The sequence below is a fragment of the Arachis ipaensis genome, chromosome B6 (genome assembly GCF_059453495.1).
Source record: "Arachis ipaensis isolate K30076 ecotype BB chromosome B6, ASM5945349v1, whole genome shotgun sequence".
NCBI classification, from domain to species: Eukaryota; Viridiplantae; Streptophyta; class Magnoliopsida; order Fabales; family Fabaceae; genus Arachis; species Arachis ipaensis.
In genome coordinates this window covers 135977319-135995326 of record NC_142441.1, presented here as the reverse complement: position 1 = coordinate 135995326, position 18008 = coordinate 135977319, and the positions used below count along the sequence as shown (strand labels likewise).

The window sequence follows — 18008 nt, the reverse complement described above, 5'->3', positions numbered from 1 at the left end:
TAATATAAAAAATTTTTAAGATGAATATATCCTTTTAACTTTAAAATATTTAGACATTTTTATACAACTAAAAGTTTACAAATTTTTTTTTAACAAGTATGTTAAAAATAATCATTAAAAACTTAGGGTGGAAGTTTGCAAAAGTTTCCCTAAATTAAATATGACGAATACATCGATCGCCTCAACTTTTATTTTTTAATTAACATATTTTTATTTAAAAGAGTTTAATGAGCATCTTTAAATCACTCGGAAAAAATCCAATTTATTTATGCTCAAATGTGCTTTATTTACACTTCATATTACATAGACCCTTTAAAAAAAGTTTGACTTGGAGTAAAATCGTGGCTAAAGTGGGAAGTGTCCCCATGCGCAGACCAAGAGTACAATAAGTCTACACACGTTAATGTTTGCATTACTTCCCTTTCAAGGCCATTTCTCTATTGTTCCTTCCACTCCATTTGGCCAAATTTTAATATCAGAAAATATCGATAGTTTTATTATTTAAGAACCTAATTTTTTATATATTGAAATTGTACATAATTCTATACAGTTATTTAATTAAATTTATTTCGTTTAAATATTTTTTAATAATAAATTGAAATTTTAGTAACTTTTAGTAATACCATAATATATGAAAATTAAATCCGATCGTCAGACATAGGCTAATTTGTTTAGAAATAAAGTAAACAGAATGGTAAAGTGGTGTGTTTTTTTTTTTTTTTTTATTAGTATGGATGTTAATTTTTTTAATTTTAATTATAAAACTCAATCCTCAAATTTGAGGCTGATTTTTTTTTCTTATGAAAAATATATGGGTGTAGTGGTTTGAAATGGACTAATAGACAAAAAATCCACTGCTATGGTGTCAGCAACAACGCAATTTGCGTTTTACTTTCTTCTTTATTTTTAAATATTTTTTTGTTTAGCATATTGAATCAAACGCAAGTTGCGTTTTGATTGTTGAAAGGTTTTTAATTTTTTTTATTTCAGTGAAGCCCAAACGCAGCTTATGTTTTGTGATGGACATGTTTTATTTTATTTTTTTTTTAAGATAACAAAACGCATGATACGTTTTACTTTTTGCGCCAGTTTTATTTTTGGAAGACCCAAAACGCAGGTTGCGTTTTGAAAAAGTCAACTTTTTTTTGAAAACATAAAACGTAGGTTGCATTTTGTTTAAAAAATATATTTTATTCGAGAGGTCAGCCTATAAATACGAAGCAATACTCCTTCAAAATGTCTCATTCCACTTCTATTCCTCCTATTCTTCTTTGTTACACATATCTGATAGTTTAAAATTTTGTTTGGCAGTTAGGTATGTCAAAAAAATCGGATTAGGTGAGGATGAAGTTATGAAAAATACTGCAAATTTGCGAGTGTATTATAACGGTGAGGTTATACTAAACACACATGAAAGAGTAACTTTTGTTTGTGAATGTCCGTTGTCATTTGCTATTCCATATATCATGAGTTTTGTCGAGTTGCAAAATGGGCTTTGTAGTAACATTCAAAGCCACATTTTAAAAAGGATGAGCAACCTTTTATACAGAAATCTTGTGCAAGTATTTGGTGGGCTGATACAGTTTTAAATAATGTCCATCACTGACGACGCAAGTATGCAGCAGATGTTCTGTATTTATCAACAAACTCGATTTCACGTGCCGATGATAGAGTTGTACGTGGAGTTCGAACAGCAGTCAGGGCTGGATGCGGTTGGCGAGGAGGTCAATATTGATGAGCTCGGGGATATAGATTGGGAAGAAGATAACAACGACAGTGAAAAGGAGTTCGAAGCCAACTACGAAGTTGACGACGAAAACGATGACGGAGACTTGGCAGACAATCCGGCGATACAAAATGAAGCGGAGGCGATTGTAAGCCAGCACCCCAAGAGGCCGATTAGAAAAATTATTCTTCTGAATAAAAACATTGGACATTAATGGTTACAACTTACATCCTCAACTCCCATGTCGTCGAGTCCTCGCCTAAAATGCGCAGTAAGCCTCCGAATATATTTTGTATGTCGGCACCAATGACTCCACCTAACAAAAAATAAAATAATAATATTAATAACAACGACAATGACAACGACAACGACAACAACAATAACAACAAGAATAAAAACCAATACCGTTGTGCAAGTGGAATACCAACATCGCCGAGCTGATCGCGGGGTATAGGTGCCAGGAGCGGTATACGCTCCCACCCCCAAACAAAAAGCAGTATCAGGGGGCCATCCATCTCTTTACAGTTGTATCGTGATGCACGACACAACGATCTGTATAGGTTTGTCAGACTAGCTGCCCCCAACTGTATGCTAAAATCCGGTAGAAATCTCGAAGTAGCAGTAGAAACTTCGAGTTCAATGAAGTGGTCGACTTATCCGGAAACACAACTGTTCCGAGCACGCAGAAAATGTGCGCCCGGACATACCGCTCAACAGACTCCTGAGTGTCACACGGCTTGATGTCTCTGCACCGCCGGACCGATGCAATATTAACCTTCCCCAACACGTGATCTTGCGGACCGGACTCCCGACCAAAACATGCAATGCAGTTCTCCACCAAAAACTCGTAACTGCTGTCTGATTTACCCGTAACGGCCTCCCCATTAATCGGGAGACCAAGAATATAGCTCATATCTTCCAGCGTCACCGTCACTTCACCGACCGGAAGATGAAATGTGTGAGTCTCCGGCCTCCAGCGTTCCACCAAGACACTCAGTAGTATAAAATGACCTCTCATTTCGCCTACTCACAAAACGTGTTGAAACCCAGTAAATGCCAGTATCACTGTAACTACCTCGTTAGAGGTATCAGACAGATCGAATTTTTTGAGCAATAAATTTCTATTAGCTTGCAAAAAGAAAAATAATGATTATTAAATTCTAAATAACATCGGTTAATAATTTATTCAAAAAAATAGCAACAATAATTAAAAAATATTATTATTATTATCTTAAAAAATAATAATAAATTATTAAAAAATAATAATAACTTATTAAAAATTAATCAATATTTATTTATTAAATAATATTATTTATTTATTATTAAAAAATAATAATAATTATTATACAGTATTTTATAATGACTAATAATAATAATAATAATAATAATAATAAACGATAACTAAACAGTATTATTACTAATATTATCTTAAAAAAAATCATAAATTATTAAAAAATAATAAAAAATTATTAAATATTATTTATTTATCATAAAAAATATTAACAATTTATTATTATTATTATTACACAGTATTATTTATTTATTATTAGAAAATATTAATAATTTATTATTATTATCCTACGATACACAGTATTTTATGATTATACTACTCATGATAACAAATTTTTTTCGACAGACTTAACCATAAGAACGGTTAATAATAATAATATACCTACCCAGTACCCATGATAACAATTATAATAAGGCTACTAATGACAATAATAACAATAATCATAACAATAATAATAATAACCATATCAAAATTTTTAAAAATAATACTCTGTTAACAATCTATTAACTATTACAGTTATTATTATATTAAAAAATACTAATAACGACACAGTTTTATTATTATCCTAGAAAATAATAATAAATTATTAAAAAATTATTATTATTATTATTATTATTATTATTATTATTATTATAATAATAATAATAATAATAAATAGTATTATAAAAAATTAACAATATACTAATCCTAATAATAATAATAATAATAATAATAATAATAATAAAATTAACAATAAATTTATTAATTAAAACATAAATAAAGAACATAAAAATAAATATATTTATTTACCATAAAGTTAAAAAAAACAACACTTACTCATTGAAGATGATTTAGATATTTAATAATGTGTTTTTTAAGTAAACTAAAATTACGAAACATTTTTATTTTTCACTAAATAAAAACCCAAACCTTCACTGCTCTTCCTTCCATCACTTACCTCCTTTCACCCTTAACTCCAACTCTTTCACTATCAAAATCGGAACCCCTCACAGCAAATGAAAATTTGAAACAATGAAAAGTGAAATGGTGAAAAAGCTCATGGCCTGCATTTTTGCTTTTAAACACCGGCTCCACCACTCTTCCATACACGTGTCATGCATGCAGGTGGAGAGGCTGTCAATCGCAGCCTGCGATTTGCCTCTGCAGCCTGCCAAACGCAGGTTGTGTTTTGGAGCTTCGAGGATGATCAAACTGCAAGTCATGTCGGCATGTAGGTGGCAGGAACACGTTTTGAGATTTCGTTCTCCTCCCCTGTCAAATGCAAGTTACGTTTTGCAGTTGTTTCACTTTTTTTTCCAATCAAAACTTAACCTGCGTTTTGCAGGTTACTGACTTAATGAGATCCATATTTGTGAATTACACAACATGCTACAATATATAAGCACATCATCACCATTTTAACTTCCATTCATAAATTAATTTCTACAAATTTAAAGGTTATAAAATTACTAAAAAAAAATTTAATCTTCAAATTTTATGATGACTGAATATTAAATTTTGTATGTACATAAATTAAAAAATTTTATTTATATTAAAATTTAATAAAATATAAATTTAAGGGTCAAATTTATATATTTAAAAAATTAAAATCTAGTTATATAAATCGAAAATTTAGATTTATGTATCCAAAGTCTGATTGTCCAATTTATTAATATCCGACTATATTATAATAAAACACGCCAAATTCTAATAATATTAAAAAATACAATTATTCATCCACATTAAAATTAAAAAACGTCTGACATTTCTGTTAAAATTTATTATAAAGTTTGACAAATAACCAACTGATATTTAATATTTATCTAACTTGATCTAAATAAATTTGCACATGTACCATTGTACCGATCACATGCATAATCCATTGTTAGTTTATTACCAACTCAAAAACAAAACCACTTTTCTCCTCTCCGAGTCTTCTCCTATTACATCATCCTTAGCTCATTCCATTCTTAACCCTTCTCTCTCACTTCCACTCCACTCTCTTTCTCTTCCTCTCTCTTAAATGCAAAGAGAAGCAGAAAGGTCCATGTGAACCTTGACGATCAAAAAGTGACTCCTTTTCCGATTCTCTATTAATTATTATACACTTACATACCAATGGGTTCATGCTCTTCCGTTCAAAGAACCCAACAGACTGACGAAAAAACCACCATGAAACTCAACCTCTCATCTTTTGCCTCCAAAGCTAACACCCTCATCATTCCACCATCACCCGTCAAGCCCAAAAATAATGAAACTTTTCGGCTTGACGATTCTGCCCTTAACTCTCACCGCTCAACCACCACCACTTCATTCACAGATTATGATAAAAACGGTATATATATATACATATATATATGTATATATTCTTCTTCTTTTCCTTCAAAAAGTCTCTGCTTTTTTTTTTGTTTCCCTTTTTTCGCTAATTTTCTTGCTTCATGACATAATAATGAAGCTTTTTTTTTGTTCAAAACTAATAGGTTTCCTATTAGACCCAAGCTTGGGTTCTTGCTCTTCAAAGGTTATTCATAGGTGTTTTGTTAAAAGTTAGAAGCTTTTAATTTTTTTAATAACTGTATTATAGATTTTGTCAGTTTGACAGTTACGAATTTCTTTATTTTTAGCTTTGGGAATTCCGATACAAACTTTTAATATTCAGAGCGTTGACAAATCCTTGTTAATTATTTGTTTCTTTTTATTTTTTATTTCTCTAAAAGATTATGCTTATATGTTATTGGTCGTCTCTTCGGCTCTGTTAGATTGATCGAATTCTAATTTGTTTATCTATTGAAATTCAGTGGTTATGTTTTGTTAAGTAATTGTTACCGTGTACAAATCCGTTCGTAGAGAATTGTCTTGTTTAGTTTATGTTACAGTTCACTTCTACAGCCTCCCAGACCCAGTTACTTTTCACAATTATGAACATGAATTTTCTACCTGATTTTTCTATGGATTTTTTTTTTGTCTTTTTGTTCTAATTTTCTTTCCTGAGGAGGAAGGAATTTTCTGCTTTCTGCTACTATACTTTCTGTGCTGAAAATCGAAAGGAAAAAATTGAAAAAATAAGCGTTAATGATGATTAATTAATTTGAAAGGGGTTAATTTGTTGTCCAGTTGTTTGTTTTATTATAGTACACACAGGGAATGCTTACTACTTCTTCTTCTTCTTCTTTCTCCTCTTCTTCCATGTCTTTCCTTTTCTTGAACCTAATTGATTTTATGATAACTATATGTATATGATTTTTCTGGTAGAGTATTGTTAAGCAAAGAATTCCTTGTGTACATGGTATGGTTTAACTTAATCCCGAGTGCCCTTGAAGGTCTTGTAGCAGTTCGGAGCTTTATTTAAGGGTTTGTTGTTGGCTGATGAGTTGTGTTGCAATTTGATTGATTGTGTAGCTGACCTCCCTTGGGATAAGGCTTTATTGGTGGTGGTGTTGTTACAATTTGATGAGTTTTTTTCCCTGTTGATTTTTTTTTCTCAGTTACCATTCTTGGTGAAGTCTTAGTTGAATCGATGATATGACTTCGATTGCTAATTGTGATTTTAGTTACAAATATGGAGGCTTTGGTGATAGAAAATGCTATGTACATCAGAGCTGTGTTGTTTAACTCATTTTTTATCTGTATTTTGTATTTTAGCGTGTATTATATACAAGAAGTTGATTTGGTGACCGAATTTTTGGTGTACACCTAGCATAATTGGTTTGTGATAATGTTAAAATTTCTTAATGAAAAGTTATTATTATAGGTTGCCATCTCTATCCCTTTGTGGACCAGTAATTTTACCCAAGAGTATTATGCCAAGATTGGAGTCTACTCTAACTTGTGGACCACAATGGGGTTGGCTGGTTGGCCATGTAGGAGTTACAATGAAGGAATAATTGGAGAGTTTTCAATAATATCTTTGAAAATTGATGAAGAATATTTGCCATTAATAAACACTAAATTGACTAAGATAAAATCTATTATTGAAAGAAACACATGTCTTTGGTGTCCTAACACTACTGTAATCTGTTATCTGTCTTCTCTGACCTATTCTAAGTTCATTGTTATTTGTTCATGAACAATTTGTTGCTTTTATATTGCATAGGGTCTTCATAGCTCACTTGAACATATAATCCTTATGCGTTACCATGTCATGGATTCCATTCACTTGCTTTTCGCTTTTGCTTTGATTGTTGCATCTGAACATGGATTTTTCTTCTGTACAGCTAGCAAAGAGGAAGCATTTTTCGATTCAAAGGCTTGGTTAGACTCAGACTGTGAAGATGATTTCTACAGTGTCAAGGGTGGTAAGAAAACGCTCCTCCTTTAATAGTTTTCCATTGTTTGAAGTGGTTAACTTATGCTATAAGTGGATGAATAAGCTGATCACTCGACCAACCTAAGTTGGTTTACGTGTTTATAATTTACTTGGCCTTTTTCTATTACAAGTCCAGAGGCCCAAAAATATATGACTATGTAAATGTGAAATTAAGTATTTATGGACATTAACTGGAAGCTTAAGAAGATTGCAGAGTCTTGTTAGATGTGGACGTAGCATGGTTGTTTCTTCAATGATCTAACATTTCTTTGTTTCAATTTAGAGTTCACCCCATCGCGTGGCACCACCCCAGTGCACCATTCTTTCGCCACCCCTGTGATGACCAATAGCATTCCTGGTTCTGCTGCCGAGCCATCTCCAACAGAAAGGAAAAAGAAACTGTTGGAGCTTTTTCGCGAAAGTATCAGAGAACACAAAGATGCCGGCGAAAACAATGAAGGAGACAAACCAATTATACAGGACTTTCTACTATCTAAATCTGCAAACAGCACTCCATATTTCTCAGAGACTAACTCTGCAGGTAGCGCTGTTAAATCTAAGCAGCGGTGCCTGCCGAGCTTGGTGCCGTGCCGCAGCTTCAGCGAGAGGCGAAGGAAGGGGAGTCCGGGTCCAGCAATCGCTGCTAATGGGAAGGCTTGAGTCCTCCTGTTGCAATCTTTATTAGCAAACATAAATCTTTCGCATCTTGGAAGATGAAGTCAATGTGATATGATACGATAAATGTATGTAAAAATCTTTAGTATATGGCTGTAAAAAGCAATGTAGAATTATATTATGAATTTGGAAGGAAAAAGAAAACATACATAAAGGAAGAGATTTTTATTTTTATGTGATCAACTTTATGTTTTAGACTAGTGGGATTATTGATATTGATGGGAGTGACTATTAGACCACAAAACTTGGATATTTATTTTGTGAAAGATATTTAGTTGGGAACTTAGGGTTTAGATGCCATACTGATCATAATTCAAGGGTGCCAGCATCAATTAACCATCACAGTACCAGAGTGACATTCACATCAGCACTAAATTAATAGTTGTGAGATGAAAGTTTTTTCCAGGATTAACAAAAGTAACATTTCTTAAAGTAGAGAACGTTAGTCATTTTGAAAAATTAAACACAAACACTAGGAGCCAGCCGCTTTTAGTAATTTTGCTATCATTTAATTAGCATAAATACTAAATTGTCTTCAACAAATAAATTTTACTAATTCATAAATGTAAATTCTAGAAAATGTGAATACAAATTGTATTGACTCATATATGCAAACTCTTGGTAAATATAGATACAAATTGTATATTGTGTGCAAACACCTACAAATATGGATGCAAATTATTACCAACAAAATATTAGCTCAAAATGATAATATTTGCTGATCACGTATTAAAAATTATATTAACTCATTTGTTCAATTTCAAAAACAACAATGGAAATTACCTCAATATAATATTAATGTACAAATCCGAATCATTTTTTAAGGATTTTGATAACTAATATCTCGTATATATAACATGGACATAGAGGAAGTTTGGTACATAACATCCTTAAAATGAGACTTTGTCCACACTTTTAGATCAAGTGTTGCCAACTTGTCATAACACTCTCTTTAGCTCTTTTAGTTGATTCATCATTCTCTCCCATTCTTTCACATATGTTGCTTTAGCTATAGAGAAAATCAGGACCACTGTTCTACCTCCAAAACTCCAAAAGCCTTCTTACAATTGGCAGCATTGGCATACAAAATTTACAACGGCACCATACAAATCAAATATGTGAAATGGCTGATAAATATTTATCAACTGTAGGGTTCATTTGGCCTTCAGCAAAATCTTAAATACCTGGTAAATAATTGTACTAACAATTTACAACAGATAAGCAGCAACTTCCTGAATCTACAAGTTCATTAAGTTAAATAACAAAATATAAACTGTAAACCAGTTTGCATACTCTATACTATTAAGATTAAAAAACACAAGAGGGAATTAAGGAATTTCACTGAATGGGAAAGATGAGAGCATAACCTAAATGAACAAGAACAAGTCATTGATGTGAAAGGAGTAGTAGGCACATGAAAAGCTTTGACCTGCACTTGAGCTGCTACTTTAACTGCATTTCCCAAATGATCTACTTACCCTATTCAACTCATTCACATGCCAAATCTCACACTGCTAGTTAAGATTTCCATTACCACTCTGGATCTAGAACCTCACATTCTGATCAGCGAACCATAATTGCAGTACTTGCCTTTTCCCTTCTCAGTCATGATCTAACACCAAAACTACCTTCTTTTAGCATCAATGTAAGCTTCTACGAAGTATTGTTGTTGCTTGCCGTTAAAAAGTAGCAAGACATTAACCAAGCAAAGAAAACGAGCAAGGATATTTTCACAACATAGGTAGCTCAGTTGTGTTTTACTTTCCATTTGCTTGATAGTGATAAAATTTGATATTATCACTCGGCACTGAACCGATAGGATTTGGGTGGTCTCTGGTACTTGTATGCCTGTGACTGGCAGCAATATATACATCAAGAGTATGGACAGAGGCTTCAGGCAAGTAAGCTCCAGTATTCTCATTTCAATATTCCATACTAGTATCTCAATCTCTGCAAAACCCTACTCGTTTGATTCAAATGCCACATTATGTTTCGCTAACCTCAGCAATCATTGGAGAAACCATATTTGAAAACCTGCAGAGTGCCAACTTGAGAAAATTTAGTTACATGTTCATTTTCTACTTCAAAAAATATCGAATTTAAATGGAAAACCTAGTAACATTACAACACTGCTTAACATTGCTTACTTTTATAACACCTAGACCAAGAAATTAGTTGTGTATAGCTAGATCACTAGAACAACCAGGCAATCCAACCGGATTACAAATTTCAATACAATGTTATACATTGTTATCAACTACCTTCTTTTTATCGTATATCTGAATCAAACTGGAAAAAACATGCAACCAGACTGCATAAATACTTGTGCATTTACATTTTCTTCATAAGGTCCTCAATTTTCTCGGAGGCTTCATACATATTTTTCTGTTTGACTTCTTCCAATAGCAAACGACAAGTTTTCAATCTAGGCATTACATCTTGATCAATCATGTCCTCAAATAAAGAGTATGCCCACTTGTATCTATCTGCTCTACAGAGCCCATGAATTAGAAGTGTATAGGTAGAGATATCAAGACCAAGATGATGTTTGTTGACCATGTCATTCAATATATCCTTCAACCAACTATCTATTTTTCCCGTTTTAAAGCATAATTTGATCATTGGGTGGTAAGTTTGAAGATCAGGCTTACAGAGGCCCGCATCTTGCATCTCCCGCAATGTGTCAAAAGCCCTATTCTCTTGTGCATAATGACAGAACATAGAAATCATTGAATTATAGGTGGATGTATTTGGGACAACACCATCATTAGGCATCGTCACCTTGAATACAAACGTAGCATCATCTACTTTGCCTGCTCTCCCTAATGTGTAAATGAATGAATTATAGAATAAGGTATCAGGTTTGCATCCAACAGACCTCATTCTCTCAACTAATTGCAAAGCTTCCTCAAATTTTTCTGCCTTCGCCAATGCAGACATGATGGTAGTATAAGTGACCACATTTGGGGAGCAACCATGTGCTTGCATTTCATCAAGCAGCTCGTAGACCCTGTCAAAATTCTGTTCTTGGCAATAGCATTGGATGATGGTTGAGTAACTTATAACACAAGGGTGACAACCATGTCCTTTCATCTCTTGGATTGTCCACTGTGCCTCGTCCACACGACGGACTTTGCACCAGCCGTGTATAAGTATGTTAAACGTATAAGCATTTGGAGCAATGTGCTGCTTTAGCTCCAAGAAAATTTCACGAGCTTGTTCAACAAATTCCTCTTTGCATAGCGTATCAAGCAACAAGTTCATGGATTCGGTGTTCTTCTCCAACCCAAGAGATTCTAAGCTATCAAATATCCTTACTGCATCTTCCCACTGTCCTGCACCAACAAACCTCCTCATCACCTTAGCTATAGTATTCAGAGTAACAAGACCCACCTCATGCATTTCTTCCAAGAAATCTCTCAACTTTTCCATTTGCTTCATTTTCCCTAATATGTCTATCATCATATCATACGATTCCGGCGAGTGTCTAAAGCCTGATCGCAAACCGGCCCATTTGAATATCCCCAATGCAGACCTCCAATCGTCTTTAAATCGATGGAGTAACCTTTGAATAAGGTTCTGAGAGAGATGTATACCATCACAAGCTGGATCATTGAACAGAGACCGGAGAATTTCTTGGTCGCTGTTCCCTTTGCTAGCTTTTGCAATGAGAATGTCAGCATATTTAGTAAGCCCTAGACATTGTTCTTCATGCCAAAACTCTCTAGCTCCTACACAGTGAGAAGATACTAACTGTGAAGAGAAACTTCTAGATACCAGAACCTTACAACATAGGCTAGCGGAATCGCTGGCAGTAGAACGATATATTGAGTGCATAGGGGTGATTTTCAAGTGAACTCAAAACAGCCACAGTAACAAAAAGAGACTGAGGAACAAAACCCTGCTAGACAAGTAAGCATAAAGAAAATTAGGTTTTCCATCAAGCAACGAATAATGAGAGCTAATATCTTATATCAAAATTAATAAAGTATACTTGGAAAAATAATGATTAATTGAACTTACTTGTTGAGCATATTCATACAGATACAAGAAAAAACAAAAATATAGAAGGGCAACAAACAAGAAGCAAAAGCAAAGCAGACCTTACCTCTGTTTCCTTGGGCCGCACCCACCCCAGCCAGTCTCGCCAGAGGTCCTCTGCTTTTGCTGCCGATCTGCTCTTGCCGTGGCAGCCTCTATTCTCCTCTCCCAGTATCACGGTCGCTGCTATGTCGTCAGTCACAGCTTCGTCACTGCAGCCGTCTATTCGTTATGATTAAAATTTTGGAAGATTTTCACATGTACCAGTGACCAGTGTACTTGACTGGTACACTGGTATACAGTAAATCTAATTCAATTACATATTGACACCCTCATTCCCAGCAAAGCACCATCAACGAGTCAGAATCAGAAAAATCAGTAACCAACAACTCAGAAATCAGAATATAGCAAAACTTAACAATGCAGTGAAGCACATAAGGATAACACTTATCCGCCACCAGAAGAGCCAACAATTACAAAAAAGTTTTTAAGTTTAACTAATTTTACTCAGGAACAAGCCAACAACTACTAAATTAACTCAGAATTAGAACAATAGCACAGAAATAACTCAGAAAATTACCAATAATCAACAATAATCAACCCAGAAGTCAGAACAAAATAACAACAATCCAGCCCCGTTAATAACAATGAACTATGAAGAAAATTAACTCAGAAAACAACAATTAACCCAGAAAAACAACAATCAACAATCAACGTAATTAAATCCAGAGAAACAGCAATTAACTCCCAAAAATGAAACTGAAGAAGCAGTGGAGGGATGGAGGCTTACAAACTCAGAAATTCAGTAACTCAAAATAAGCAGAAATTAACAAAATCAGAAATCAGAAAACCAAACGAAAGTACAAAACAAGCAAAAATAAATTGAAGCAGCACTGCTTACTGGTGGCGAAGGAGGAAGGCAAGTGACGGCGACGGAGGAATGGGAAGTGACGGCAACGGAGGAGGGGAAGTGAACTCGGACTGAGAGCAACAGACAGCTCGAAGAGGGATGCTGGCCTCGGACAGAGAGAGAGAGCTCGATGACGAGAAGAGGAGCGATGAGAACTAAGAAGAGTTCGGCGATGCGATGAGAAGAGTGCGACGGCACCCACGCTTTGTCCCCGCCGGCGGCGACAGCACCCTGTACCGGAGGAGAAGAGTTCAGCGATGAGGGACGGTGATGGTGGCTGGCTGGGCTTAGGGTTAAGTTTCAGAGTGGGAGAGAAAGTGGGTGGGATATTTCTTCGTTCTTCTTCCTTGTGATTGCAAAACGCCGTCGTTTTTCACGGATGCACTGAACGTCTGAACCAAAGACCGTGAAAAAACCCGGCCGGTTCCGGTGATTTACCGATTAACCGCTGGTTTGTCCGATTATCTAATCAATTTTTGTAAGGCTGTTTTACATCTTAACCAAAATCGATCACTTAACCAATTTGGTTTAGTTTTTACTTTTTAGTTTTTAGAACATTGTTTGAGCGTTGAGGGAAAACCGGAAAAGGAACGTGTGTGAGGAGAAGCCGAGAAGGGGCTTGGCTTTTGCCGTTCAGTTTCTCTTTTGTTTTTTTAACTTTAATCCAAACTGTGTCGTTTTATACAAACTGGCCAGGTCCCGATCTAATCCGATCAGTCGATTTACCGGTTCTTGAACAATTTTTAAATGGTAATTTTTCTTGAAGAATCCAACCGCAAATAAGTCTAGTCTGGATTTTAGAATCATAGTTCTCGAGTTTCCTTTTCTTAATTTGTACGGTGGGAAATTGAGAGATGTTAGGGTCATTAAAATTTGGACAATTTTCTCAAATAAATAAAATGGGACTTAAAATTACTTGATTATACAATTTTACAAACGAAGACGTAATTGTATTTTTTGACGAATCTATAGAAATCGCTACTATCAGTTGCGAATTAGGGTATAATATAAACTGCTACTGGCAGCTGCGGTTTACGAGTAAGGGAGTTTAAACAAAAATCGCTATAGGCAGTAGCGGTTTATGTATTGGAAGAAATCAATGTAAACCGCTATAGGTAGTAGCGGTTTACGTGGAGGGTGTGTCTATATATAATCTGTGGCTTGCAGTCGCGGATTTCATTTGTGTTTTGCTTGTGGGGTTGCCTAGAGAGAGAAAAGTTGTAGAGAGAAGGAGGAGCACTTGGAGGAGGGTTTTAGGATTTTTTCAAGCGCTGACTTGAGGTAGAGAGCATGGCAAATGAACAGAGCTTATATCGACTGAATGGTGTTGCCAATGCTGCCGGTGCCATTGCCGACGAGGTTAGCTTTATTTTATTTATCTAAGTATTAACATTTGTTAGATAGGTTATGGAATGTAGGGTGTAAATGCTACTTGACTGTTAGATCTTACTTAGGGGTGGAATGTAGTGACGGTATATGCTAGGTTAGACGACATTGGAATAATAGGTGAAGATCATTTTAATTTTAATTTTAATTTTAAATATTTTGTTTAAAATATAGCTAAGAAACCGGTATTTAGCCATAAATCGATTCAGGTTAAGAACTTGTTTATTTTGTATGTTCCCTTTGGAAAACCGAAATTTGAAGTTTATAACCGGTTTTTGAAGTATCTAACGAATCAAAGATTTAACAGGTTGAATGTATAAGTGAATAATAATTTAATTAATTAATTGTTTAGTTGTGTCATTGTGTGGCAGTATTTATTTATTTATTCGGTCGAATGAGTTAAGATTTTTCCATGTTGCATGTAAATTTGAATAACGTTGTGGATGTCTTTCGTGCATGGTGCAGCCAAGTAGGTGTATCTACAGTATGAGGCGGCAACAAAATATGCCAATGCATGACAGAATCATACCTTATTTAGAGAGGGCTGGTTTGTACCACTTGACCAGGCTAAACAGTCGTTGGTTCTAGTTGGATGAGGCTATGGTTAGTGCGTTCATTGAGAGGTGGCGTCCGGAGACGCATACTTTTGATATGCCTTTTAGAGAGTGCACAGTGACACTGCAAGATGTGGCATTTCAACTTGGGTTACCTATTGATGGGAGGGCTATTACCGCCTTGCAGAGTTTGAAAATTTCATGGAGGGTGGCCGATCAGCCTGGGAATGGTTTCAGGATTTATTCGGTGAGCTGCCTCCACCGAATAAGGTCAAGCAGATGACCGTCCACTTCACATGGTTTCATGAGAGGTTTCGGGTGTTGCCAGAAGATGCGACCGAGGACACTGTTCGCATATATGCATGTGCCTACATCATGATGTTGTTATCCACTCAGTTATTTGGGGACAAGAGTGCGAACCGGGTTCATATTCGGTGGTTGCCCTTTGTGGTGAATCTTGATGACATGGGGAGTTATAGTTGGGGATCTTCCGCGTTGGCGTGGTTGTATCGATGCATGTGTCCGATTCCATCACCTTGTACTCAACTCCACGCCGGATGCTGTAATCCTTCACACTCAGCACGGCTTCCTCCTTACTCTGGAAAGATTGGCCAAGACGAAATTCAGTCAGACCGGTTACATCATGCAAACCCTGACCCACATACGTCTCCCCCATCTCTCGCTGTTCGCCAATGGCTTCCAAGATCAACGCTGACAAGTGTGGAGGATATTGCTGTGTGCCGGAACCCGGTGCTCCTTGGGGTGTATGTGTGGTGCTCGGAATATCATCCTCACTGTCACCAACAATGTTGACCGGCTCATCCGCTGAATCATCATTTCGCATGGCATTTTCAACACGATCCGGTCCAACCTCATAGTCAAAATCGGGAACACCAACAGGCACACTACCAGTACCAATCGCAACACACGGAGGATCGTGGATGGGACCAGAAGGTGCGACCACCGGCATTGACGTGGAGGCACCACCCATCGTCGTCGACTGAGGATTTGGCGCAGATGCCCCAAAACTGTCGACGCCATCTTCCAACTTCGCAAACAACTCGGAAATTCTAACCTTCGAAAAACTCCGCCGACAGTGAAACAAGACCTGCAAGTCTTCATCGAACCCTATGACAAACATCTCATACTTCACACCGACAGACACAACGGCAATGGAAATCTTGTAGAACAATTTTTTAATCCACTTGGTCCTGCACACACCAAACTTCTGTAATATGCTCTGTTTTATCTCTGCCAACGTACTCGACAACCGAATAAAAACACTAAGGGGTTCCCTGTGTGTAAATTTAACCCCGTGCCTTTTATTTTTTTTTTTTCCAGAGCAATGCACCAAAGCCACAAAACACTCCTCCCCATCCATTTGTGAGAAATGATACTCTTCTCACCTCAATTGCCTTGGAAGGGTATTTATAGGCAACCAGCCTTGACACACCCTCCACGTAAACCGCTACTGCCTATAGCGGTTTACGTTGATTTCCTCCAATGCATAAACCTCTACTGCCTGTAGCGGTTTATGGTCAAATCGTGCTGCACAGAAACCGCTACTGCCTATAGCGGTTTCTGTTTAAACTTCCTTGCTTGTAAACCACGGCTGCCAGTAGCGGTTTACATTATACCCTAATCCGCTGCTGGCAATAGCGGTTTCTATAGATTCGTCAAAAAATTCAATTACGTCTTCGTTTCTGAAAATGTGTAATCAGGTAATTTTGAGGCCCATTTTATTTATTTGAGAAAATTACCCTTAAAATTTATTATTTTAGGTCATTATTTAATTATAAATTTAATTGTTTTAGCCTAATTCTTTTAATTTAATAATATTATTTATTCCATATTTTTAAATATTAATAATTAATTAATAACTAAAAATAATAAATTTTAATAACTCTCAAACATTTTTTTAATTTTTTTTGTTAACTTTTTTATTATGGGATTTTTTTTATAATAAGATTTCGGTGTAAATATTTGAGAAATGCTATTTGTCCTTTAAATTTTTAGTGTTTAGTCTGTCTTTTAATTTAAATAATATTATTTAATTAATTTAAATATCCATTTTTATAAAAAATTACTTGTTTTTTATAAAAAGATATTTGTTTTTTAGTTTTTCTCTCTTCTAAAAACTGAATGATGGATAATTTTTAAAAGATACTTAGTTGCATTGAAAATATTTTACTGATTCTTCTTGCATTATAAACAACTGTTATTCATCTATCTGATAGGATTAGTATTGGGCTAGCCCAATTAGAGAATTATACTATCTTAGTATGATGTAATAATGTGAGATATGCATGATGTAATTGGAAACTCTACTTTCCTCTTTGACTATAATTTTAGAGATTTCTTTTCTATTCTCTCTGATCATCTCTGATCGCGTCACCGAGGACGGCGTCTCCGAGAAGGGAGAGCAGATGCTCGCGGCGGTCTTGGGTGAGCATGCACCGACAGAGATTAAGGCGGAGGGTGGAACGGACGCAGAAGACGGTTGGGAGGCAGGGGTGATTGTGGGCAGAGAGGCGACGAGACGGACGGTGCTTGAAGCGAAGCCTTCCGAGACGAACGTCGTGGTGGCTGCAAGTCAATCATGGTGTGTTTCTCCGATTGTGGCCAAGCCACCAGCACTGATGGCGGCAGTGTTTCCTTGGGAGCGCGAGAATGGGATGGCACCAGAGAAGAAGCAGGATCAGAACGATGGGGCTGTTTCAGGCGCGGGGATGGCCGGAAATAGTGGCAGCCGACGTGCACCGTGGAGGGGTGGCTGCGGGTTGGACGCATTGGCAGCGGCGGCGGGTGCATCTCTGGGTAGTGCAGTGGCCAACAACGCTCGGTAGGTGCCTTTTCCTCTTCATCAATGAGAATGAGGAAAAGATGTTGCACCCTATCCAAGGTTTGGACTTCTACTGTGTGCCAAAAGTTGGGCTAAGGTATAAACCAAATTCTTTTATATAATTAGTGGGTCAAAATTTTTTTAAGCAATGGGATCCTGATGGTAAATATTTTTTTTTAGCAGTAGCATAGAAAATGTTATTTTAGGATTGCTAATTTTTTTTATTACTTGTAATTAGCTTTTACAATTTTTATTAGGATTTATATTTTTTCTGCAACTTTGAGGACAAGGTTATTTT

At 35.8% G+C, this 18008-nt stretch overlaps 3 protein-coding genes across 7 annotated transcripts; 1 reads left to right on the top strand and 2 right to left on the bottom strand.

Moving 5' to 3' along the window:
* Positions 1 to 1950: 1950 nt before the first annotated feature.
* On the bottom strand, positions 1951 to 2744 carry LOC148562855 (serine/threonine-protein phosphatase 7 long form homolog). Its single transcript, XM_088491026.1, has 3 exons — positions 2434 to 2744; positions 2151 to 2317; positions 1951 to 2042 (listed from the first exon to the last, which is right to left on the bottom strand). Exons 1-3 carry the CDS (start codon positions 2742 to 2744, stop codon positions 1951 to 1953), a joined length of 570 nt encoding a protein of 189 aa, XP_088347152.1.
* Positions 2745 to 4845: 2101 nt separating this feature from the next.
* LOC107605031 (uncharacterized protein At3g27210) lies at positions 4846 to 8148 on the top strand. Its single transcript, XM_016306769.3, has 3 exons — positions 4846 to 5331; positions 7211 to 7291; positions 7586 to 8148. The coding sequence occupies exons 1-3, from the start codon at positions 5115 to 5117 to the stop codon at positions 7960 to 7962; spliced, it is 675 nt and encodes a 224-aa protein (XP_016162255.1). The 5' UTR covers positions 4846 to 5114; the 3' UTR covers positions 7963 to 8148.
* A 946-nt stretch (positions 8149 to 9094) lies between these two features.
* LOC107605030 (Tetratricopeptide repeat (TPR)-like superfamily protein) lies at positions 9095 to 13581 on the bottom strand. 5 transcript variants are annotated; one of them, XR_015886066.1, is made up of 4 exons: positions 12920 to 13581; positions 12086 to 12240; positions 10239 to 11878; positions 9095 to 10011 (listed from the first exon to the last, which is right to left on the bottom strand). XR_015886066.1 is itself a non-coding variant. In XM_021104901.2 (4 exons), the coding sequence occupies exons 3-4, from the start codon at positions 11812 to 11814 to the stop codon at positions 9963 to 9965; spliced, it is 1551 nt and encodes a 516-aa protein (XP_020960560.1). In that variant the 5' UTR covers positions 11815 to 11878; positions 12086 to 12230; positions 12920 to 13526; the 3' UTR covers positions 9095 to 9962. The 5 variants fall into 5 exon arrangements, 3 of the variants coding, with proteins under 3 accessions (XP_020960560.1, XP_020960561.1, XP_088347727.1); XR_015886065.1 differs by having other exon boundaries at positions 12086 to 12230; positions 12920 to 13579; XM_021104901.2 differs by having other exon boundaries at positions 10313 to 11878; positions 12086 to 12230; positions 12920 to 13526.
* Positions 13582 to 18008: the final 4427 nt, after the last annotated feature.

What these genes read in the sequence shown, in the direction of transcription:
- LOC148562855 (XM_088491026.1), bottom strand. Translation starts at nt 2,744, where the DNA reads ATGAGAGGTCATTTTATACTACTGAGTGTCTTGGTGGAACGCTGGAGG. An exon ending in ACTCAGGAGTCTGTTGAGCG is followed by an intron (nt 2,318 to 2,433) that starts GTATGTCCGGGC and finishes ACCGGATTTTAG; the next exon opens with CATACAGTTGGGGGCAGCTA. An exon ending in CGATCAGCTCGGCGATGTTG is followed by an intron (nt 2,043 to 2,150) that starts GTATTCCACTTG and finishes ATTTTTTGTTAG; the next exon opens with GTGGAGTCATTGGTGCCGAC.
- LOC107605030 (XM_021104901.2), bottom strand. Translation starts at nt 11,814, where the DNA reads ATGCACTCAATATATCGTTCTACTGCCAGCGATTCCGCTAGCCTATGT. An exon ending in GAGGACCTTATGAAGAAAAT is followed by an intron (nt 10,012 to 10,312) that starts GTAAATGCACAA and finishes GGCACTCTGCAG; the next exon opens with GTTTTCAAATATGGTTTCTC.
- LOC107605031 (XM_016306769.3), top strand. Translation starts at nt 5,115, where the DNA reads ATGGGTTCATGCTCTTCCGTTCAAAGAACCCAACAGACTGACGAAAAA. An exon ending in CACAGATTATGATAAAAACG is followed by an intron (nt 5,332 to 7,210) that starts GTATATATATAT and finishes TCTTCTGTACAG; the next exon opens with CTAGCAAAGAGGAAGCATTT. An exon ending in TTTCTACAGTGTCAAGGGTG is followed by an intron (nt 7,292 to 7,585) that starts GTAAGAAAACGC and finishes GTTTCAATTTAG; the next exon opens with AGTTCACCCCATCGCGTGGC.